The 25,468-nt window shown below is 36.7% G+C and overlaps 1 protein-coding gene across 4 annotated transcripts in view; it reads left to right on the top strand.

Annotated features, from left to right (window-relative positions):
* The window catches only part of APIP (APAF1 interacting protein), a 32,050-nt gene extending 17,778 nt beyond the window's left edge, over nucleotides 1–14,272 (top strand). For 3 of the 4 annotated variants that reach the window (XM_003919985.4, XM_039470776.2, XM_074401298.1), the window contains 6 exons: nucleotides 3,181–3,281; nucleotides 8,257–8,305; nucleotides 9,905–10,022; nucleotides 10,344–10,479; nucleotides 13,142–13,309; nucleotides 13,837–14,272. In XM_003919985.4, the coding sequence (XP_003920034.1) occupies nucleotides 3,181–3,281; nucleotides 8,257–8,305; nucleotides 9,905–10,022; nucleotides 10,344–10,479; nucleotides 13,142–13,309; nucleotides 13,837–13,936 (672 nt within the window). In that variant the 3' untranslated portion in view covers nucleotides 13,937–14,272. Of the gene's footprint in view, nucleotides 1–3,180; nucleotides 3,282–6,847; nucleotides 6,915–8,256; nucleotides 8,306–9,904; nucleotides 10,023–10,343; nucleotides 10,480–13,141; nucleotides 13,310–13,836 lie in introns of those variants that run through there. The other variant, XM_074401299.1, reaches the window with a different exon arrangement.
* The last annotated feature ends 11,196 nt before the right edge of the window (nucleotides 14,273–25,468 follow it).

Here is a 25,468-nt window from a genome sequence, read left to right as displayed (position 1 = left end):
AGAGAGAGACTGACTAACTATGGGTGGCAGGGAGAGGAACCCTCTGTTCCTAGAATATTTCAACAGCATTCCTGGGCTAAACTCCTCGTTACTAAATTTCAACAGAGAGAGTAAGAGACTGCGCATAGAAAAAGAAGGAAAGTTTTGTATCCTATCCAGAGGCCTTTGGATAACACCAGTGTGCCCTGGCCAAAAATTCTCAGTTGCCTCAGAACTTTCCTCTTCTTCACACGATGGTAAGGTTTCCCCATGAAAGGAAACTGATTCAAAATATGGCCAACATTCCCAATGTCCTGTGGGTATTGGGGGGTTCTTGTTCTCACCAACAAGCCTAACATCTGAGGCTTTAGAACGGCAAGGGGACGGAAGGCAGAAAACCACACTGCCATGTGTGTACCTATGCAACAGTCTTGCATGTTCTTCACATGTACCCCCAAACCTAAAATGCAATAAAAAAAATAATAATAATAAAGAACGGCGCCCATGATAAGCGTATTTTTAACCACTGAAGGATGCCTGTTGATTGATTTGATTCTAAAATAGAGGCCAAGAGCACCTAGGAATAATAGAACAGACTGTAAGCCTGCTCTTATACTCACCACTCTGATGAATATTGTACCTCGGATTGCAGGCCAACGCACCAGAATGATAGGCTCTGACGACTGGAGGAACAACGGGGTCCTTTGTCTCGCACCAATTTAGATAAACGACACAGACACACGTGGAATGGTTTTAAGGAGCAGAGAGTTTCATAGGAAAGAAGAAAAGACAGAGGGAGGGGGGCTCCAAGCAGAGAGCAAAAATCCTGAGTGCAGCAGAAAACCATCCTTTGTATTAGAAGGCTGGGGGAGGTGGTGTTTGATTTGCATAGGGCCCAGGGGATTGGTTTGACCAGGTATGTCATTCATGGAGCCCACAAAAAAAGCTAGTCTTCCCACCCTAGCCTTTTAATATTCAAATGCAGGCCACCATGATGTTCTGCACATGTGGAGATACCTGGGGCAGCCATGATGCTTGGCACATGTGGTGACAAGGAAAAGAGGGTGGGAATCGCCATATTGGACAGACTCACTTTCTGCTGGCCGGTATTTGCATATCAAAGCTTGCCAGCCTGGCCCTTCAAGAAGCTTTTCTGCTAGAAAAGAAATGTTTTTGGAGCTGCTTTAGTAAAAGAAAAAAAAAAAAAAACCTTACCAAGGACTCCTTACTCTATCTGCCTAAAATGATTTCGTAATAACGCCTATAATAGTTTTGCTATTTCAAGAATTTTCAGTTCTTTAAAATGAGAAGGAAACTAACATTGACTGTGTCAGTTAGTGTGCTGATTGCATTATGTCCATTTTATCCCATTTTAATCCTCACAGCATTTTCACTGTATGGATAAGTAAATTGACACCCAAAGTTATATAAGTAATGAATCAAGTAATGTGGATCGCCTTTAAGTTGGCTAACTCCAAGACTAAGTTGAATCAGAACTTTTAGAAATTCCTAGGATCTCATGTTTTTCATTTTATATTTTGAAGGTTACTCTATCAATCATCATTTGTAATACTTAAAGTAAGTAGAACATTAGCAGTGAATCTGGGGGAAACACTACAATTTCAGTGTCCAGTTAAGTAGCTGAGAATTCTATCTGTTAAATAATTATCCCTCTTTGAACTCAAAGATGTTTTTCCCCCTTTTCCCAGTGACAGGATCAATAAAGGCATGCTTTTCTGTGATTCTCCACAGTGAATCTTGTTTTGCTCACTCTTACCTTGAAGGTAGACCTCATTAGGATCCCCAGTGTATGTGGGATTTTTCATTAGATTCCCTCGAATTGATCAGACCCTGGGTTTTATCTCGTGGTTCTAGTGTCTTACATGGCTATCAGAATTGAAGCTCAAGGTCACTAGAGTTTTGAAATATTTCAGGAATCTTCTGGCTGTGGAGCTCATTTCTCTCCCAAGTCTCATTTGTTTTTATGGCCCCTGTGAAGCCTTACTTTCTTGCCAGCTCAACAACTTATTTTGAAAAAAAAATTTTTTTAAGGCAGAGTCTCGCTCTGTTGCCAGGCTGGCTGGAGTGCAGTGGCACGATCTCGGCTCTCTGCAACTTCCGCCTCCCAGATTCAACCAATTCTCCTGCCTCAGCCTCCCGAGTAGCTGGGACTACAGGCGCACGCCACCATGCCCAGCTAATTTTTGTATTTTTAGTAGAGATGGAGTTTCACCATGTTGGCCAGGATGGTCTCGATCTTTTGACCTTGTGATCCACCCGCCTCAACCTTCCAAAGTGCTGGGATTACAGGTGTGAGCCACCGCGCCCCGCTGAAATATTTTTAAAAATAATTTATTCAGCATTTGTACTTACTTTCAAGGTAAGAATTGTATGTCATCCTGCCCAAAATGTAATTCATTGTATTTCTTCTTCATTGTTTTTGTTTTCATTAATTTAAACCACAAAAAAGCAGGAGAAAATGGTGTAGATTTTTTTTTCTAAAGAAGATCATTGGACTTATAAAAATAAGACTTGATACTTATCTGTCTATATACACACACATACATACACTCATAAACACATATCTTCGTAGAACGGGTTCAGCAAGTATTAATTAAGATCATTTCTCAATGTTTTTTGTAATTTGCTTCACTTTATTTTTTATAAAGAGTATATACTGCTTTTGCAATAAGAGAAACTAAAATCATTATGGGAAAAAGATAGGACTTTTGTGGAGTAAAAATACAACTGAACCAATACACAGAGTATGTGTTGAACATATAACTGTCATGATATCTCATGTATACGTCATCAAGCCTTAATTAAATAAGGTGTTTTATGTAGATAAATGTTCTAGGCAGACTGTTCCTTCAGCATGAGATTCTGTTTTCTTTCAGCCATTTCAGCTGATGCTTTGTAGTGTATACTGGCCATTTCCTCACCTTGTTTTTGCAGCTTGTTCCTTAATGTTAGACTATATGACCCTATGCTGAATAATCCCAGGTTGCCAAATAATATAGAAGATCCACTTTCTAAACATTAAAAACAAAATATGTTTGTAATATTTTTTTCCCTCACTCTACTCTTTCTATAGTATATTTTCTTAAACTTTCTGAAATTAGCTTCTTACTAGAAACACCAGTTGGAATAGTTACTTGATAAAATGACGTCTGTTTTAAAAATCATTGCCTTCTTTTTAAGGACAAGGAGCATCCAAGATACCTGATCCCAGAACTTTGCAAACAGTTTTACCATTTGGGCTGGGTCACTGGGACTGGAGGAGGAATTAGCTTGAAGCATGGGTAAGTTTCTGGCAGCCGTTATTACTGGGAACTCTCCGTTTGAGTAGACCACAGCAAGTCCAGTGTGTTACATCCAAAGAACAACTGTTGATCAGTTTTATGTAATACTGAAGATATTTTGTTTCCAAATGGACAAGTGGACATTTATATAACTGAATGGAAGCAATGTACAAAAGCTGCAGATACAACAAATACCTAAAGATTGAAGAACCAAAATTTCAAATCACAGTAATTTAGTCCTCAGTTTTTGGAGTACCAGCGTTAAATAACATGCTGCCAACTGTGCTCATGTGCCTGAGATTCTGGAGGATCCTCTCTAGGTAGATAGGATTTGTTTCAAAAGTTCAAGTAATTTTTTTTTTTTGAAACAGAGTCTCGCTCTGTCGCCCAGGCTGGAGTGTAGTGATACCATCATGGCTCACTGTAGCCTTGACTTCCCAGGCTTACACAATCCTCCCACCTCAGGCTCCTGCATAGCTGGGACTACAGGTGTGCACCACCACACCTGGCTAATTTTTTCTGTTTCTTTTTTTTCTTTTTTTTTTTTTTTTTTTTTTTTTTTCGCAGACTGGGTTTCCCTATGTTGCATGGGCTGGTCTTGAACTCCTGAGCTCAAGCAATCCACCTGGCTGGGCCTTCCAGATACATATTTTAAAATCACTTAAATACAGATGACTAATCATTAAAAATCCTGGTAATTATTTTTTATTGAACCAAAAGAAAGGCAATATGCTTTCTAAGCACTGGTATCATTAATGAATATAGTACCTGCTAATGTGTATTCCTTAGTGGACAAAACAAAATGTACTGGACTTAATTTGAAGCCGAAAGGATAAATAGTATTCAATTGCTCATTGTATTTCTTTAGTGTCATTTATTCAAGAAGATGAAGAAATAAAGTATTAGTGTTAGTAAGAAGTAACTTGCTATCAATGAAATTAAGATTATAGAACCTCATTCAAGGATTTCTGATATAGGATTAATCTATTTTCCCTCCTAAAATATGTTAGGAATATTATTGTCTGGAGGTTGTGTGTTAAATTGAGTGATATTGATTTATTTCTTTATTCTAATTCACTTTCTTTAACAGAATTGGATTAGTAAAATATTTATATGCCAATAAATATAGTCATGCTCCCAAGGAGGCTGCAATGCATATTAAGGAATGGAATGTAAAATATAATCAGAACATTCTGAACAAAAGGAATTCTATGGCATACCACAAGATGATGCCATTATAATTTTATCTGCTTTAAATTACTGAGTTAATGCATGAAATTTTCATTGAAGATTGGGAAATGACAAGAGAGGCCTCTGTTAACAATTAGCACAGTTAGGGATATAAGTCATTTTGACCACAAGGGATTCTATGACATACCACAAGGGATTCTATGACATACCACAAGATGATGCCATTATAAATTTACCTGCTTTAAATTAATGAGTTAATTTAAAACTCATGAAATATTCATTGAACATTGGGAAATATTCATTGAACATTGGGAAATGACAAGAAGCGCCTCTGTTAACAACTATCAGCAGTTAGGGATATAAGTATGCTCTCAGTCTAGTAAGATTATGTTCCACATGGTAGATCAATAAATCCATCTGTGCCTCCTCTCTTACCATCATCCTAGTTGCTAATGTGTAAATACAGCATTGCGCAAACTTTCACATTATTTTGCTAAAACTTTCAAGTTGGCCTGTTCACAGCAAACCCTATGATAACAACATTTATTCTTGGTTTCACTTATCCATTTAGAAGTTGAGTCCCAGCAATTTGGTTTCCCAACTCTATTATTTATAGTAAATCATATTCTAAATGCTGCCTTTAGTTAACTGCTTTTTATTTGCATGTTCAGAAATAGTTTGTGTATGTACAAAATAAAGCTTTCTACCAAATAAGCTAAAATAACCATTTCCAACTGGCTCTCTAAAAACCCAACAAAGTTAAAAATAGGTGAATGCAGGACTCAAGATGATTTTTTTTTCTTTTTATCAAAAAGACATAAAGGACTGTTCTTTCTAGTAGAATTTTACTAATCCATGTACTGCCATTGTATGTGGCCATATAAACCACTCATTGACACATCTTTTAAATGAAATGGCTCTTATAGCACTACAATCAGTTTATAGGAAAGATTCATCATATATGTGAAATGCTTTATCCTTAGTCCTTAATGAGTGTGGAGGTCATGGATGGAAAGAGCCACAGTCCTATGGCACTGTATTTGGAATCTTATTAAATTTGTGCTTTACATACTAAAATGAAAGTTTTGTAAAAATGTTGATTTTTACCCTAATATTTAAATGACATAATAAATCACTAGCGTTATGAGCAATATTATTCTCATGTTGTTAGTGAAAGTGTGGCTCTTTTATGCTTGGGGCAAATGAATTTGGAATAAAGTGCAAACTTAATAAATTATGTTTCCAGAATAATACAGACAACAAGCTTTTTGGGAACATAAAATGATTTACTTATTCCAAGATTTGGCTGGAGTATTTCAGCTTACGCTACAAGTGTGTGGTACCAAAAATTAAGTCAGAAGAAGGAAATAAAGGACCCAGAAAATAATATTAATCAAGGCAATTCCAGGATACTCAATAGCCACTGTGTTTAGGTTGGGTCCCTATTATTCAAATCTGTAATATCTGCTGGGTGCAGTGGCCCACACTGATAATCCCAGCATACAGGGATGCTAAGGCAGATGGATCACCTGAGGTTGACAGTTCAAGACCAACCTGACCAACATGGAGAAACCCTGTCTCTATTAAAAATACAAAATTAGCTGGGCATGGTGGTGCATGCCTTTAATCCCAGCCACTCGGGAGGCTGAGGCAGAATTGCTTGAACTTGGGAGGCAGAGGTTGCAGTGAGCTGAGATCATGACATTGTACTCCAGCCTGGGCAACAAGAGTGAAACTCTCTCTGTAAAAAAAAAGAAAACAACCAAATACATAATTTCCTGTTTTCACAGAGTAATATTGACAGGTGTCAGAGAGACTGATCCTGTTGCATAGGATTAGGACTACAATTAACCCATATTGTAGACAAAATAATTGAGGCACTGTAAGATTTAAATTATTTTTTAAATGACCAGAAGGTAAATAAAAATAGAAGTGACTGAATATAGATGTATTTTGACCTCTTGGGGTTTGACCCTTGCTTACCACAGTGAAAAAGCAGGAGTACAGAGAAGTTTATTACAAAATTTAGTAACTTGAAATTCAAAATGCTTTCTGTTTGTGGCTTAAAGCACCAAGTAGATATTTCACTTTAATATTTGGTGTGTTTCTATCCTGAAAAGCTCTGTCATCTTTATATTTTTATCCAGATATCTTTTTCTTTGTAGTTGTAAATATATTTTTCTAAAACATGTTTGGCTAATCTTTTAATTACCCAAAGTTCATCAAAGTCTAAATTAATTTCCATTTTACAAAGACAGTAACTAAAACAGACTCAGCATACCAAGTCACTTGAATAAACAGAATACTCTTGGTTTTCCTGCTTTATAGATGGGTTTTATTAACTTACCAGCAGACCATTTTGTATTTTATTTGAGTCTATTCCCAGGACTGCATAAATTTCTCCCCACATAAGAAGACCCACAAGTCCACTTACATATGGAGGTGAGTGAACCATGTTACACAAGGACACAAGATTTGGATCACTGGTATTCATAAAGAGCTCTAGTTAATGGTATGATCCCAACCCATTCTCACTGGTTCCAGAGGAATGTCCCTTTATGTTATCCTTACGTAGCAGAACTCGGAAACAGTAGCTACTTCATGAAAGCAGATGCTTACATGCAGCTTACAGTGCATTGGATTTCCACTAACGTTATCTGACATTTGTTTTCTAGACTTTATCAATGGAACCTTAAAGAAACTTTGATTTCACCTTACATTTTTATCAGTTCCAAGTCTACAGCTTTATTAGTAACTTGAACTTCAGCAGCTTGATATATAGGCCATCATCCTCCTTTGCACTATGAAATGTTTGATATTTGTTCAATGTCCTCTGTCTGTGACTTACTAGCAGAAGCGAGCATGCAGGTACTGGCATTTTCTTGGTTTGCATATATGCGGCAGCTCGTTAATACTCCGGCAGCAGTTGAAACTCGTAAGTTATCAAAGATATCCAACGAGAAGAGAAAAAAGCCTGATACGTGAGCCAAGGGACATTTAGTTATTGTTGAGGGTGAAGAGAATTTAGAGAAGATTTGAAATTCATTTCCAAATCAAATTTGAGAGCACCTGTGGTAAATGGTAGGCTATAGCATCTCCCTTAGTACAACATCCTGTAACAGAGAGATCGTCACATGTAGCCATTCTCATATTTTGAACTCTTTGTAGTTGTTTTTGCTTTATTACTAAATATTTTCCAAGATATGTATGCTTTTCAAATAGGAAGCATGAGATTCTATCCAAAACGTAGCGCAGTGTTAATGCTGTAATTTAAGAACCTGTCCAGCAGAGGTCTCTGAACTTCATGGTTTAGTAAGAGCATTCCAAACGATAAATCAAACCTGATTCTTTGCATGACATAAATACGCTTATATTGAGCATGTTTTCCAGGTTGGATTTTAGAATAACTATTTCACATAGGTTAAACTCTGCTTATTCATGTTTAAAGATGCTAAAGACTTAAGTTTTCAGATTTTTTATTCCCGTAACTGGATAAAGCCTGGTTACCACCAACTTTGCACTGTAAAAAGAATAAATACATGTGAAAACGGGGAAGACAAAAGCAACAACTAATATTTTACTATGCCACCAGCACTACAAAGGCATTGATGTAGTTTGGCTTTCTTTTTGTATAGCCAAAATCCATAATTAAATGAAGCAACTAGCTGTATTGCTTGATTTATAAAGAACATGCGTGATTAGACTGCAAAGATAATACTTTTCTTTGTACAGATGCAGGAAATAAGTTAAATAAATACCAATTTGTATGTTTTTTTATTGCCAGCAATGAAATCTACATTGCTCCTTCAGGAGTCCAAAAGGAACGTATTCAGGTATAGTAAATGGAGTCTTTAACCCCAGTGTCTTGTCTTCTTAATTATTGTTTTGTGAAATGGAATTAATTTTAGGAGAAAATGTTCATTTTATCATAACAGTTTGAATAATCAGCAAACATTTGTTCAGTAATTATTAAATTTTTTTTAAGGTAGTGATATCTATCCTTCATACAACCAGGGTATGTTTTGAAATCTTACTCAACGTATAGGAAGCAGAAGTGAACAGTGCAATCTTAAATCACAATAAAGAGCAATTATAACTTTGCAGCCTATGATCTTTATCAGGCTGGTGGCATAATCAGATTGATGGTCTCAGATGAACCAAATTCATATTTCATAATACCAAAGTTATTCTAATTTCAAGTTATGAAACTTTGTTTTAAATTTTGAGAGGTATTGTTCTGTTTTAATGCCGGAATAATACCCCAAATCTAGTTAAAGTAAACACATAATTATTTAACTTCTAAGACAAGAAAAAAGAAAAGCTACTTTGTTAATAAAACATTTATATTTTTTTTAAGAAACTGACAGCTGAAAGCTACAAATCAGAAATACACATGCATTACTAAGAAAAACCTGTGGATCAGATAACCCATCAACAGTAACCTGGGTAAAGACGATGTGGTACATATATACCATGGAATAGTATGCAGCCATAACAGAGGATAAGATCACATCCTTTGCAACAATATGAGTGGAACTGGAAACCATTATTCTAAGTGAATTAATGTAGGAACAGAAAAATCAAATACCACATATTCTCACTTATGATGGGAGCTAAACACTGAGTAAACATGGTCACAAAGAAGGCAGCAGTAGACACTGGGACCTACTTGAGGGTGGAGAGTGGGAGGAGGTTGAGGATGGAAAAACTGCTATCAATGATTATGCTGATTATATGGGTGACAAAATAATCTATTTACCAGACTCTTGTAACATGCAGTTTACCTATGTAACAAACCTGCACACATAAACCCCTGAACCTAAAATAAAATTTTTTTTAAAAAAGAAAAGCCTGTAGATCTACAGAATTTCTTAAACTTTAAGAAGAATATACTTTACTGAGATTAACCTTTCTGAGTACCAGCTAAATTTCTCAAAGATTAGAAAATTTTACTCTAAAATTTTGCTTTTATTTTACAAAATGTGAGGAAAAACCTTTTAACACCCATCTTTGGAATTTCTTTATATAGGCTCTCTGAAATATAGTTGTGAAATTATAGGGCAAAGTTGAGAAGCTAAATTGATGAAATGACAGCAGTAGCATCATTACATACATAGTAATTTTCCATATCATTTTTTGTCTTTAGATTCTTTAAACTTTTGAGATTTTTATTAAACTTTTGAGAATATTTTCACAAGTAGAAATCACTTTATTTCTCAAAATTGCTAAATTATTTTGAGAAACTGTAATTATGTACTTAAAATGTAAGTTAAATATATACATATATTAGCACTCTATGTACATGTACACTAAGTATATACACAAGTGTGTATACTATAAATACTTTCTTGAATTCTTTTGTGTATGTACACAAGAAAAGGAGCATTTCTAATTGATACTGTATGGCCTTCTTTTTTTCCCTCTGTAAATAGCCTGAAGACATGTTTGTTTGTGATATAAATGAAAAGGACATAAGGGGACCTTCACCATCTAAGAAGCTAAAAAAAAGCCAGTGTACTCCTCTTTTCATGAATGCTTACACAATGAGAGGTATGTAGAAAATATATTCAGCATAAAGAATATTTGCAGAGGAGGTTCCTCTAAATAATGGTCATTGTTATTCAGTTAACATTTCTTAGATACCTACCATATGCAAGAACTTGAAGGGCATAAATGTACTCAGTTCTCACATCAACCTATGAGAAAGGGCCATTATTCCGCTTAACCTCCTGCCCACCACCAAATTATTATTCCATGCCAGGAAAAATCCCATAACCATATATAAATATATGTATAACTATATGGACTTTTTTCTTTAAAAGCTGTAAATCAGCCTTCCTTGAACAGGCAGCTTTCTTCTTCCTCCTTCAGGAGCAGGTGCAGTGATTCATACCCACTCTAAAGCTGCTGTGATGGCCACGCTTCTCTTTCCAGGACGTGAGTTTAAAATTACACATCAAGAGATGATAAAAGGAATAAAGAAATGTACTTCCGGAGGGTATTATAGGTATTTTTTTCTTTTTCTTAAATAATTTGAAAAGAATTCTTCCTTCTCTTCGATGAATAGAATACTGATCATTTTATGCATATAATGAGATGTCGCAGGATCTGTGTTAAATAATGCTCCATTTAGTATTATACTTCCAGGTCTATTCTCGTGACACAAATGGGATGTCTTCCCTCCTCTCCCACCCCTACCCCAGCCGTGGTAAATTATTAGCAGTATGAATAATGAAATGTTTGTAGAAATAAACTGAAAAAAATCTTGGCTTAGATTTTTGTCATGATGGAAAGATTTATGTTCGTATATTGAGGCACCCAAAGATCTCTTCACCTTCACTTTGTCTTCAAAAATGTGAGCCGTGACTAAAGTTTATACTTCATGACGATTTAATTTAGTATTTCTGAAATATTTTCATGTTTATGCAAGTTTTTTAATTAAAGTAGGTCTCTATATTTTTAGAATTTTTCAATGTGAAAGGTCATATGGATAGTAAGCGTAGAAGATTACCATTCTAGATGAGTTTAAATAAATTCACCAGCCCACAAAATTATAGTAATTCTTCATAATTCTAGAATATAATGGCATGAAGAAACATGTTCTCAGTGTTCATTGACAAGCTAAGCATTTCTTTTGAGTTTATTAACATTCTCATTCCTGAACCTTCACCCTTAATTTCCTAAAGGGCTTGATTCTACCTTGCCTTGTTTAGAGGAAAACGGTACCAGTTTTACTAAAGTGTTCTTACTGCAATATCATATTCTTACTGCACGTAATAGAATGTACATGTTTAAACTAGTGCACTGAGAAATTTATTTGATTTCAGTTAATATTTATTGTGTTCTTAAAGCATTCCTCGGCACTGTGAAACACCTATTTACAAAAGTTAAATATTTAGATTAAGAGAAGTGTACATACTGAAGAAAGTAGAGCCCCATGCTTCTTCGATATCTGGGGCTGAAGAAGAGGCTTATGGTTGTTGTCAGTTTCATACGAATTTTATTGTTTTGGTGAAGAAATAAAAATAGGTCAGAAGAATCAGTTTCTCTGAAAAGAGGGAAAAGGAGAGGTAGAGGAACAGAAAATAAGAGAGAGCCTTTGCAATTTTGTGGAGAGGCCAAGCATGTTGGCCCTTTGCAATATTGTTGGACCTAGCTGGGAAATGAGTAATAGAGTCATTATCACAGCTCAGGAGGCAGTGTTATTTTATCTGAATTAGAAGAGAATCCTGAGTCTATTCAAAAGGGCAATGAAAGCTGGATGAGGTAAGAAAGGATGGAGTTTAAAATTCTCTACTGTATTTTTTTTTATCTTTTATGAAAAGAGCAACTTTAAAATATAGTCACATGTCACTTCATGATGGGGATATGTTCTGTGAAGTTGTCACTAAGTGATTTCATCACTGTGTGAACATCAGAGTGTGCATACACAAACCTAGACACTAGCCTACTACACACTTAGTCTATATTATAGCCTATCACTTCTAGGCTACTAGCCTGCAGAGCAGGTTACTGTACAAAGTACTGTAGGCAGTTGCAACACAGTGATAGGTATTTGTGTATCTAAACATAGAAGATGTAAACAGTAAAAAGTGGCACACCTGTGTAAGGCTCTTACCATGAGCGGAGCTTGCAGGACTGGAAATGGTTCCAGATGAATCAGTGAGTCAGTAGTGAGTAAAGGTGAAGGCCTAGGACGTTACACCACTGCAGACTTCATAAACATTGTACGTTTAGGCTACACTAAATTTATTGGAACCATTTCTTAATAATAGTTAACCTTAGCTTACTAGAACTTTTTAGTTTATCAAGATTTTACTTTTTTTTTAACTTCTGGACTCTCATAATAGTACCTTAAAACATATTGTATGTATATACACACATACACCTATATATGTATAATATGCATACCTGTGTATAACATATATATACCTATATGTCTATACATTATATACCTATATATAATATATACATACCTATATATGCATATTTATATATAACTATATATACATACCTATATATTATACACATATAGTATATATACTATATATATACACCTATATATTATAAACATATTACATACCTATATATTATATATGTAATTTAAATTAATATATATGTAATTTAATGCTACAGATATGAGAATGTTCATATCTTTAATAGTTATCTCTAGAAGGTTCTTGCTGTCCTAGTACCACAAACCATGCTTGTGTTTATTGATTTACCTATCTACTTTAGGATTCTGCAGAAATGAAATACAGTGACTTTGTATTATTGGGAAATTCTTAATATATAATTCAATTTTTAATATTTTCTATGCTTTTGATTCTGAAATATATCATTTGCCATTTCCTGTTAAAATATTATGATTGTCCCTGCTTCAAGGGAACATTTGTATGATCTTGTTGATTTCTTTGTTAGGTATTGGTATATTGTACAGATTTCTGCCACTTAGGATTAGACCAAGCCTGCCACATTCCCAAGATACCTTTTGATAGAGGTGTTTATACAAGGTACACTGAATAACATGCAACATCCTGTTCATAATTTGGAGTGGCTTTCCAGATGTAAAGAGCATGTCTCACTGGTTACTTGAAAAAATTACATATTGTATACATATTAATGCTTTATTTGTTTTAATGGAAGAAATAGCTTGTTTTGTCTTACAGATATGATGATATTTTAGTGGTACCCATTATTGAGAATACACCTGAGGAGAAAGACCTCAAAGATCGAATGGCTCATGCCATGAATGAATACCCAGACTCCTGTGCAGTACTGGTCAGACGTCATGGAGTATATGTGTGGGGGGAAACATGGGAGAAAGCCAAAACCATGTGAGTGTAAATCAAAGAACTTGGGAAACAAGTTACCACCCACTAAATGTGAAAGAGAACAAAGTATGTCAGTTGGTTTAAATTTAAATTGTTTATCATTATTTCTAGATACTTGATCTTTATTTTGTATTCATTCATGAAGGAGTATTTATTGGATCAGCTATTCTTTGGCAAGCCTCAGGAATGTTGATAGAAAGACCAAGGAGACACAGATCCCAAGTTATAAAAGTTTTATTTCAAAAAGTGACATCTAGTAAAAAAGAAAAAAGTAAATTTATGTAGGTAGTATATATTTTAAACTCTCTTTTATTTCCTGAGAAGTATGTAATACGGTTGCATGACTTAATATGATTCCTTTCCATGTTTTAAAAATGTTGAGGGCAAAATAAGATTTTGGCCTAGAATTGAGAGAAAGTATGTACTAGGAACAAAGCAAAGTTAACTGCAAGAGAGGAGAAATGTGATTCTTTAGGATTGGCAAACTCTGTTTCAATAAACACTGGTTCTTTTCGCTTTTTCTTTTACAGGTGTGAGTGCTATGACTATTTATTTGATATTGCTGTATCAATGAAGAAAGTAGGACTTGATCCTACACAGCTCCCAGTTGGAGAAAATGGAATTGTCTAAACCAAAAGGAAGTCTAGTTATATACAGAGATAAAGCTAAACTTTATTATTTAAATGAAAGCTATTTTTTTAAATGAATTGAAATTTTTCATGATGCTACCGATTTGCCACTAACTACTGTAAGTGGTCACCCTAAATCTCTGACATTGGTTGTTATTTGCTATATTCCTATAATTTTAAATGATGAGACAGTGAAATGAAATTTTTAGACTGTGTTTTTATTTTTAAATCCTTAACAGCAAAATATTTGCCTTTAATTTCTTTTTTATATATACTCTCAGAGAATTCCTCTTAATTTTTAAAGCTGTGGGTGATAATAAAATTCATTGGAAAATTTCTTCCTTGTGGAATGAACATTTTCTTGTTTAAATGTTGGTATCATAAAATGTATATGAAACAGTAAGTCCAAATGTATCCACCGATGTCAGTGTCAAAACAATTTTATAGATTTCCCCTATTAGCTTTAGTGTTTCCGTGTAGTCTACAATAGGGAACTCCTATTGGGATCAGTTGTGAAGTTCAGGTCAGGTGATATTAACTCAAATTCCCTTAACCAAACAAATCTTGATCAAACCAGTGATGTAATCAGAAAGTACTTTCTTTAAAATTGTTATAAATTTTAGGTTTGGGGGTACACATGAAAGTTTGTTACATAGATAAACACGTCACTGGGTTTGCTATACATGTTATTACATCACCCAGGTTTTAAGTTCAGTATCCAATAGTTATCTTTTATGCTCTTCCTCCTCCCACCCTCCACCCTCAAGTAGAACCCAGTGTATGTTGTTTCCTTCTTTGTAGTTATAAGTTCTTACCATTGAGCTCCCACTTATCAGTGAGAACATGCAGTATTTAGTTTTCTGTTACTGTGTATGTTTGCTAATAATAATAGCCTCCAGCTCCATCCATGTTTCTACAGAAGACATGATCTTGTTCCTTTTTTATGGCTGCATAATATTCCATGGTGTATATGTGCCATATTTTCTTTATCAAGTCTGTCATTAATGGGCATTTAGGTTGATTCCGTGTTTTTGCTATTGTGAATAGTGCTGCAGTGCACATTTGCCTGCATGTGTCTTTATGGTAGAATGCTTTCTATTCCTTTGGGCATATACCCAGTAACAGGAATGCTGGGTCAAATGGTCGTTCTGCTTTAAGCTCTTTGGGGAACTGCCATACTCCTTTCCACAATGTTTGAACTAATTTATACTCCCACCAACACTGTGTAAGGGTTCCCTTTTCTCTGCAGCCTTGCCTGCATCTGGGGTGTGTGTGTGTGTGTGTGTGTGTGTGTGTGTGTGACAGAATCTTGCTCTGTTGCCTAGGCTGGAGTGCAGTAGCACAATCTCAGCTCACTGCAATCTGTGCCTCCTGGGTTCAAGCGATTCTCCTGCCTCAGCCTCCCCAGTAGCTGGGTTCACGGGCATGCTGCCACACCCAGCTCATTTCTGTAATTTTAGTAGAGACAGGATTTTTGCTGTGTTGGCCAGACTGGTCTCAAAAGCCTGGCCTCAAGTGATCCGCCCGTCTTGGCCTCCCAAAGTGTTGTGATCACAGGCGTGAGCCACCTTACCCAGCCTATTTTCTGGATTCTTGGCAGAGGTTCTTCCACTGTGGAAAAATAGTTTTCGTTATCTCTGGTTAACTTCATTTTTCTTGTTTCAAATGCACCTAATGAATAAGATAAAGTGTGTGGAAGAACAAACCACAATGCTTAATCCAGGGTAGATATTCAGTAAATTAAATTAGTGTTTTTAAAAATCCCTTTAATCCTCATAATAGTCTTTTGAAATAGGTATTATCCCTATTTTTCTTAAATGAGAAAATTGCGGCTCAGATCAGAATAAGAAATACATAGAATTTAAATACATAGAATATAAACTTAACACAGTACCTGTCATATAGTATGTATGCATTCAAAATATAAACTTCCTTTCCTAAAAACCCCTCACCTAGCTATCTTCAAAGTAATTTGTCATGCAAGTAAACCATTTAAACTGCAGCAGTAGCAGCACATCATCAATTGAGTATTTCTTCCCTGGAGTGCAGAAAAGATTGTAAAACCTGCTTTAGAGCTGGGGGAACAGCTGGTGGAAGGCTGTATCTCCTAGTTAATATCTTTTTTTTTTTTTAAGAATATGATCCCTCCTATGTGACTGCTAGGAGCTGAGGTCCAAAGCTGAATGCAAATCCAGGCTAGGAGCTAATCCTCAGTGCCTGGCACATAGGAGTTGAGTGGGTGAGGGAGGGGTAAGCAGGCATTCTTCACATGCTCTTCTGACTGTTATCCTCTCAGTTATTCCAACTTCTTTAAATAAGAGGAAAATTTGCAGATGCAGGATTAAACTGGTAAGAGATCTAGATCAAACACAGTTTTATTTCATTAAGTGCAAGACAGGCCGTTAACTCTCAGATTGAATAAGTAGTTAGCATTTTAGTCCACAGACTGTCATTTGTTTCTCAGATGATTCTAGAGCCTTTTGATCCCACCCAACTTTCTTGTGAGAGATACTTCAAAATAGCATAGTTCCCCAGAGAATGTCCCAAAATCAGAAAGGTAAAGTCATAATCTTAAGGAGTGTTTCATTTTATATTTCAATTTTTTCAAATACTTCTCTTTTGAGAAAATTTTGCCTTGTCTCATCAGCAGTTCTAGTCAAGATGGTCAGATGTGGGACTAATAATGTTGACCTCAGTATTCAAGAGGCAATTTGAATTATCCCACCAAGTTTCTTTAAAGCAGGACTACAAAGCCCAGTGCAGTGGCTCACACCTGTAATCCGAGGACTTTGGGAGGCTGAGGCAGGCAGATCACCTGAGGTAAGGAGTTTCAAGACCAGCCTGGCAAACATGGTGAAACCCCATCTCTACTAAAAATAAAAATTAAAACGAGCCAGGCATGGTGGCACCTGTAGTCCCTGCTACTCGGGAGGCTTAGGCACTAGAATTGCTTGACCAGCGAGGTGGAGGGTGTAGTGAGCCAAGATTGCGCCACTGCACTCCAGCTTGGGTGATGGACGGGAGTGATTTTTGGTTTCCATTTCACTGATCTGTAATCTATAAGCACTGAATCATCAAGTTTTGGATGATAATCACTGAAATAGGTATTCTTTTGTGGTCTTAAGTTATAAACACAAGTATGCTCAAAGTATATTTGGCTTCTGATATAGATATTAGGACTTTAGAGTTCTAGCAGAATTTTTAATATGTTCTGTTATTTTACTTATACTTTTATTAAATACCTTTTACATTTTCTCCTTCATTATTGCAATAAGAACCACATCTTTGGAAATGAAATCAGGAATTTATATTTATATATATACACATACAGTAGAGCTTTGAAAGTTAAGTAAAAATTTCCAGTAGTCAAAATTATCATTAAAAATCCTTTATAGTACTGTATATGTGATTTGTGAATCTAGATCGTTTCATTCATTCAATAGCGTTTATTCATGTTCTCCAATAATCATACTTTGTTTCTTTTCTTGAGGATGTTGATCAAGTCATCACCAGCCATTTATCTATTACTTGAACAATGTGTTTTAAATCATCCACAAATTTTTCCGTAGGTTTCACAATTGTTCATTGTCACGTTCAGGTTTAATTACATCTATTGCTTTTAATATAAGCAAAGAAAAGGGATTGTTTTCCTGGTTACAATCTCTTTAGGTTAACTTTGAAATAATTCATTACACAGTGATTGGCACTCACTGGATAGGCTCTGTTCTCTTTACTCATGCATGATTAAACTTTTCTGTTAATAAACATGTGTTTCCCATGTTCTAAACGTAGAAGTATTATATGTATATAATCTTATGCTCATTTGGTGTTGCATTCTTTTATAAAAACTGGATGAAAAGCAAAATACCCTAGACCAAAAAAAAAAAATTTTTTGTGTAAGGAGTAAACTCATGAAGGAGTAAGTTGTGTTGTGTGGTGCAAATGCTCCAGTCAAAGTCCTGAGGACCATCTGTAAGCTTATCTGTTTGATATGAATGACATAAAGGACACCCCAAGACGGGTACAACAGGCAAGAGAATGGAGTAGACATCCTCAGGTCGCTGAATATTTCTGCCCATGTTGGGTAGGAAATCTTTATCCCTTAAGTAGTATTGCTGTGAACCTTTGCTAGCAAGTAGATACCAATAAATGAATGAATGAATGAATGACTCTTGGTCCTCCAGCAATATTAAAGCAAATGGGATTGAGGAGTAAAAAGGAATGAATGTCATGTTAACTTACATGTTATGGGACATAATTGATTGTTATTAATGGAGTAGGACTGAGAGTCTTAAATTCCTGTTTGGGACAGAATGGGAGAAGTGGCTAATAAATAAATCAGTAATGTATTACATCTCAAAGGAAGGAACTGGAAAGAGTAGGATTATAAAATTTTGTTGAGCCAATAAAGCTTATCTGATATCTCTTCACTAAATGTCTTTTAATTTTCACAGGTCTTCCCAGTAGCAAACTATGAACCACTTTATACATTAACTGTGTTTAATAATTGCATGAAATATTATAGTTTAGCAAGCTCTTTCACCCTTCTAGTCATCTTCTCAACAATCCTGACGTTAGTGTTACCACCATCCACCAAAAAACACAAGCTTCTGGTGAGACAGGGCCATGTCCTATCTATTCCCATAGCCCTGTGCCTACTCATAGTAGACAATCAAAAAATACTTGCTTTTTGAATAAACCCTCATGTTAACAATAAGATGCAGGTTCAGAAAGGTTAACTTACTCAAGACCTGTTAACAGGAGAGCTGGGAATTTGTCCTAGGCCTTAGGCTCTGAATCGTGTGTTATTCTCTCAACCTGCATGAATGAATCCCTCTCAGCAAATGCACATCTTTGCATTTATTCATGCATTTTGAAATTATTCAAGATAATAAACATAGGGACATTTTCAGGTTGATTTATCTGTTTTTATTATATAAATTTCAAGCATGTTCTCTCTAACATTTTAGTAAAACTACATAAATATTTTAACAATATTCATAGAGGTGATTAACATCACCATGCCTAGGATATTATCAAAGAAGCAATTATTTCTCTATCTCCCTCTATGATTTTTAGGAATGTACTTAAACTGATAAGCCTACATATTTCTGCTCTTTCTACTTTGTTCTAGTAGTCTTTCACAGATTTGAAGATCCTGATAACCACTGTCGGTGTAGCTTAAAAATGCATTGATTCTGCTTTAAATTAAAACTTCTAAAGGCTTTGCACCTAAGTGACACTTTCCAAAGGTTAAAACCATTTACAGTATTTCAAGGATAATTCTGCCCTTTAAATCTTGTTTTAGCAATTATTGCAGTTAATTTAATTATAGGGCATCTCTAGTGCACTTATCATACAGTGGAATGAATTAACTTATTTTGATCAACATTCATCAATGACATATCAGCAATCAATGTGTGCCATTTATAGAAACACTGAAAAAGACTTCTTTCCTCTATCTTCCTAAACTTCAGAACTTTATTCTGATCTTCTCCTTACCTGTTTTTATCCAGAAAGCAAAACTGTTACTTCAAGTTGCTGACTCCCTTTGCAGCCAAGAATGACATTGTTTAAAAACCTTGCTATGTTGTGAAAGCTGGCATTTTGAAGGATATTACTTTGGCCCATAGTAACTTGGTAAAAATTGTTACCATTTAGCCATTTACCATTTACCATTGCTTGATTCTGACTCATCAAGCTTACCAATAAGTGTGATTTTAAGTATAAGCCTTAACTGTGAACCTTAATATTCAATTATTCAATACCATTCACCTATTGTTCAGGCATTTTTCCTATGTGTTAAAGACACTAATCACCATCTATAGTTCCAATATGAAATAATAAAACTATGATAAGCCGAACCTAAAATACTATATGTCACTTATCACTCATAATCCTTCTTAATGCTTTCACACCCTGGGACTGAGGTTTTCCTGCTAATTTTCCTTTCCTTCAATTCCTTCTGTCGATTTATTCTTAATTTGAGAGGTTTTATTTCTTGCCTTACTACTTTCTTTTCTGCCTTCTCTTTTTAAACATACATCTTTTGTTTTATTCTTTTAATTTTCTGTCTTAAGCTTATACTTTCTCACCTGACCCCCATTTTGTCAGCATATGTTAGTGAAATGGGAGAGCGCCCTGATCCCCTCAAAGGACTTAACAGAGCTGTGGCTTATTTGCTCAGCCACGGCAGGCTAAAACTCCAGGAGGGGAAGCACCCGGATGGGCCAGTGCAAGAGCTGGGGCAAGTGCTTTTGGGCTTCAGCCCTGGTAGTGCCTAGGAATGTGTTACAATTAATGCTTATTTAGCAGTTGCCATTCGAGGACAGCTAAGTGTTAATCCGGCTCAGTGGAGAGTCAGGGTGACAGCCTTTTACACCCTGCCCTCTTGTTACCCGGGTCCTTATCCAGTGTATTAGTCTATTTTCACACCGCTGATAAAGACATACCTGAGACCAGACAATTTACAAAAGAAACAGGTTTATTGAACTTACAGTTCCACGTGGCTGGGGAGGCCCTTCAATCATGGTGAGAGGTGAAAGGCATATCGCACATGGCAGCAGACAAGAGAAGAGAACTTGTGCAGGCAAACTCCCATTTTTAAAGCCATCAGATGTTGAGACTTACTCTCGTAATAGTAGAAGAAAGACCCTCCCCCACGATTCAAATTCTCTCCCACCAGGTCCCTCTCACAACATGTGGGAATTATGGGAGCTACAGGATGAGATCTGCGTGGGGACACAGAACCAAACCATATCATCCGGCATCCAGGAAGAATCGGGTCATTCAGACTTGAAGGATGGTGAATGCAGGGATTTTATTGGGTGAAAGAGGTGGCTCTCAGTGGGATGGATGCAGAGCTGGAAAGATGATGGAGTGGGAAGATGATATTCCCCCCGAGTTGGGCCACTCTACAGCCGATCTCTCTGACCTCCCCAGTGGAAGCCTTCTTGATGTTCACACGCTCCTCTCTTTCTCTGCCATGCCACTCTGCTGCTCTGTTGTTCTGCTACTCTTCTGTTCCTCTGATCGTGGAGCTTCGGGTTTATATGGGCACAGGATAGGGGCGTGGCAGGCCAAAGTGGTCTTAGAAAAGGCAACATTTGCTTGCAAAAACAGGGATGCCTGTTCCCATTTAGGTCCATGGGTTTCCAGGCTTGAGGGTGGGGCTTTTGCTGGGGAACTGCCCTCTTCTACCTAGTATATCCCTGCCTCCTGTCCATATCATTAGCATTTTAAATAATTTTACATTGACCTTTAGCAGAATCACTTAACTTTCATTTTCTGGTTGGCATTTCCTAAGGATCTGGTAACTTCAAATTTCAGCAAATCTTCTTTTGTACTCAGTACTTGTTCAGTGCTCAGGTGTTGTGTTGCTGCCTGTGTTAGAGGTAAGATGCTGTTGGTGTCTACCCAGTTTCCCTCACTCATTGGACCCGCCTCCACTCACCCCCATCCCATGAGGCCCTGGGATGGTGTCAGTCACAGTGTTCTGCCTGCCCTCTCTCTGCAGCCATAACCACGTGACCCGGACCTGGCCAGTCCTGGCCAGTCATGGCACACCATTCCCCACCCTACAGAGGGGTTCCAAGTCTTAGGTTCCTAACTCAAGGAGAGGTGCCAGGACCCACCTCCACTACAACATAAAGAAAACCTGTGTTTGAAGAGAATGAAACTGATACACAAAGAAAATTATACAAAGCAGAGCCAAGATATAGAAATAGTTCTACTACACCATTTCAGTACTTGGATTTAGCAGTACCTTTGGATTCACCTTCAGCTTTTTGAGTCAGAAGAGATTAACAGATTTGGTTTTTTTGAAAGTTATTTTGAGATGATTTATTTCATAATAGAGTCTTATACAGTAGTCTAATAGTATATCAAACCAAATGTGATGCAACTATATGAAATAAAAAGCTAACATAATAATCTTGATGAGACTCAAGTCTTTCATGCATATTACTTCATACGGAATTGGTAAATAAAGAAATTGTATTGGTACATTGGTATAATATGGAAATTGCATGGATTCATACACAGTTTCTCAGCACATTGTTTTAAAGCAATCATGGCAAGATTTTTTTTTAATTTTTACTTTTATATACATATATTTTTTATTGAGTTTTAGGTTTTAGGGTACATGTGAAGAACATGCAGGATTGTTGCATAGGTACATATATGGCAATGTGGTTTGCCGCCTTCCTTCCCATCACCTATATCTGCTATATCTGGCATTTCTCCCCATGTTATCCCTCCCCACCTCCCCACCCTCCCCTAGTTCCCCTCCACAGACCTCAGTGTGTGATGCTTCCCTCCCTGTGTCCATGTGTTCTCATTGTTCAACACCTGCCTATGAGTGAGAACATGGAGTGTTTGATTTCTTATCGTTAATGAGCAAGCTTTAGAAATATGTGAAAACCTTTTGGAAAAAAAGCTGAAAATCTGCAGAAGTTTATTTTTTATTGGGGGGAAAAAAAAGGCTGATTTAGTAGCTTTAGGGATCTTCAGTATTTTTCATTCTGTTAAGCTATCCGGAGCAGGCATGGATAAAGACACTAAGAAGATATTTCTACTTACATAAAACAATGGATTAATTAGAAAGGCTACAGACTGGATAAGATTGTAAAATTTGATGAAAATTGAGATTTTTAAAGGAAAATGCCTTCTAATACCTACATCTTAAAGGAGAAAACACAAGTCCAGAAAATTATAAGGAAGCAAATGATTAACAGTCATGAATACTGGAAGAAAGCTAACTGTGCTAGCATTTTTATTAGTAATATTCTTATTGGTATTTGAGTTACATAGTTCATAAGTTTTTAGCATCTTTCTCAACCTTGTCTACTCCATTTATCTTATTATTTTTGGTACAGCATAGATTTTTCAGGAACACATATATGGTGTTAGAGCAGTGGTCCCAACCTACTTGGCACCAGGAACCAGTTTTGTAGAGACAAATTTTTCCACAGATGGGGGTGAGGAGTGGTTTCAGTATGAAAGTCTTCCACCTCAGATCATCAAGCATTAGATTCTCATAATGAGTGCACAGTTTAGATCCTTACATGTGCAGTTCACAGTAGGGTTCCCGCTCCTATGAGACTCTAATGCCACCAGTGATCTGGCAGGAGTCAGAGCTCAGCTGGTAATGCTCGCTTGCCTGCTGCTCACCTCCTGCTATGTGGCCCGGTTCCTAACAGGACACATACCAGTACAGATCCTCGGCCTGGAGCTTGGAAACCCCTGCATTAGAACATTTATATTATATTTATATATACCGATACTCATTCTGCAAAGGATTGAGGATCTCTGAAGATACAGAGAGGAAAATCAAACTGATTTTTCATTCTCTTGCTCAACAACAACACAGAAAACTTCTGTGACCTCTGGTCACCAAGATGTATGCGGTGGATTTTTCCCCACCAGCAACCAGTCACTTCTGCAGCAGACACCTGCTAGGTGTCCTCCAATCCAATTTCAACAATATCTAACTGGAAATAGCATCAGATTCTACAGGTTGAAGGCTGAGTCACACGAGGCTGCCCTCCACTTCAAATGCCTATTGCAAGCCCCAGGTTGTAACCTGTGCTTCTGACGGACCTGCTACAAATTGGGATTCCCACCATCTCCTCCTTGGGTTTAATTAGCTTGCTGCAGTGACTCACAGAACTCAGGGAAATACGTTTACCAGTTTATTATAAAGGATTTTATGAAGAGCACAGATGAAGAGATGCATTGGGCAAGGCACCGGGGAAGGGCGTCCAGAGCTTCCATGTCCTTTCCAGGCTTGCCATCCTCTAGAAGTCTAGACTTGTTCGGGTATCTGGAATTTTATCCAAATTCTGTCCCATTGGACTTTTATGGGTGCTTCATTATGTAAGCATGATTGATTAAGTCATTGGCTATTGGTAATTGGTAATCAACTCAACCTTCAACCCTTTTTTCCGTCTCCGGAAGTTAGGGAGTGGAGCTGAAAGTTTCAACCCTCTAATCCTGCCTCGGTCTTTCTGGTGACTAACCCCTATCTGAAGCTACCTGCCAGCCATCAGTCAATCATTAGCAGACAAAAAGACACATCATTTTGAAGAGTGCAGGGATTTTTAGGAATTGTATGCCAGGAAACCTGAGACAAAGACCAAATATATATTTCACAATATAGGATAAGATAATCTTAAAATTTACATATTAAGATGTGGGAGGAAAAGGAAAAGAAAGGAAGAAATAGAAATACAGATATTTAAGTTGAAGGGTGAGGTTAAAGCTAAAACAAAATTAAAGCCATGTTGCAAGATAAACAATTCAGATTTTGTGCCAAAAAAAGTGGTAATTCCTTAACAAACCAGTTTGTTACTATTACTAATTATCTCATGCTGAATACTGTCTTGTTTGGGGGAAAATACCTGAGATTTGTTGTCTCATGGCCATGGAAAACTAGGACATGGACACACAAAGAGTGAGGTTCAGAGCGGAATTTTAATAAGCAAAAGAAAGAGAAGAGAAGTGGGTTGCCACTTCTGCGGTGAAGTGCAGTAGGTTTTATAGATGAGCTATATTGAGGAGGTGGTGTTTGATTTACATGGGGCATAAAACATTGGTCAGACCAGGTGTGCTATTTGCATAGCGCATGAAAAACTGACCACCTTCCACCCAACTCTGATATTTTATTATGCAGTTGTGTTCTCTTCCTGGCCAGCACCATGTTGCCTGTTCCTTTATTGCACATGTGGTGACAAAGAAAAGGGAAGATGGAGCCTCCACGCTGAGCATGCCTGGCCCCTAGGTAGCCCTTTCTATTGGCAGAGCTGCCAGCATTCACTGTGCAAGTATCCAGCTTGCTTATTAATGCCTACAGCTCAATTTTGCAGGCTTATTTTTGTTAGAAAATAAATAATTCGGGGGCTGCTTTTCATTAAAAGGGGAATCTTACTGAGGAGTCAATGCCATCAGGTTGGCTATTTGGGTTTAGATTTAAAAATAAGAGCATAAATTTGGTAGGAGAATTTAAATATCTTTACTCCGTTGGTTAACAAGGGATATGGTAGAGACTTTTGTTTAAAACTGTTAAAAACTTTTAAGTTATTTCTACATTTATGTATTGCATGTGTGTAATAAACATGTACATTTAACTTGATTTTAAAAATTCAAAATGTACATATTCAAAATCTAAAATATATCCTTATAGTAATTTTTCCTCCCACCCTGTTCTGGTCACCCACTTTCTCTCTTTGGAGGCAACCAGAGTATTAATCTCTTGTACATCCCTTCACAGATAGTCTATGCAAATATAAAAATATGTCTACATATATCTGCATTGGACACACGGATTCACCACCCACATCCCTTTTCATGGGAGGACTTATTGCTTCAACTCGTAGGAGTGCTGTCCTCCCCATTCAGAGATCTCAGCGTCAGAGTTGCTCACCCAAGGCCATGCCCTTCCCAGGGCAGCATATCCAATGACTGAGGGAGCCAGAGTACCAGGGCTCAGCCAGTTCAGCCTGATGCTGGACATGACTGATGTACCAGTTTAGTT

This window comes from Saimiri boliviensis, chromosome 6 (assembly GCF_048565385.1).
Source record: "Saimiri boliviensis isolate mSaiBol1 chromosome 6, mSaiBol1.pri, whole genome shotgun sequence".
NCBI classification, from domain to species: Eukaryota; Metazoa; Chordata; class Mammalia; order Primates; family Cebidae; genus Saimiri; species Saimiri boliviensis.
The sequence above is the reverse complement of the archived record's forward strand: the minus strand, read 5'-3'. Positions and strand labels throughout refer to the sequence as shown.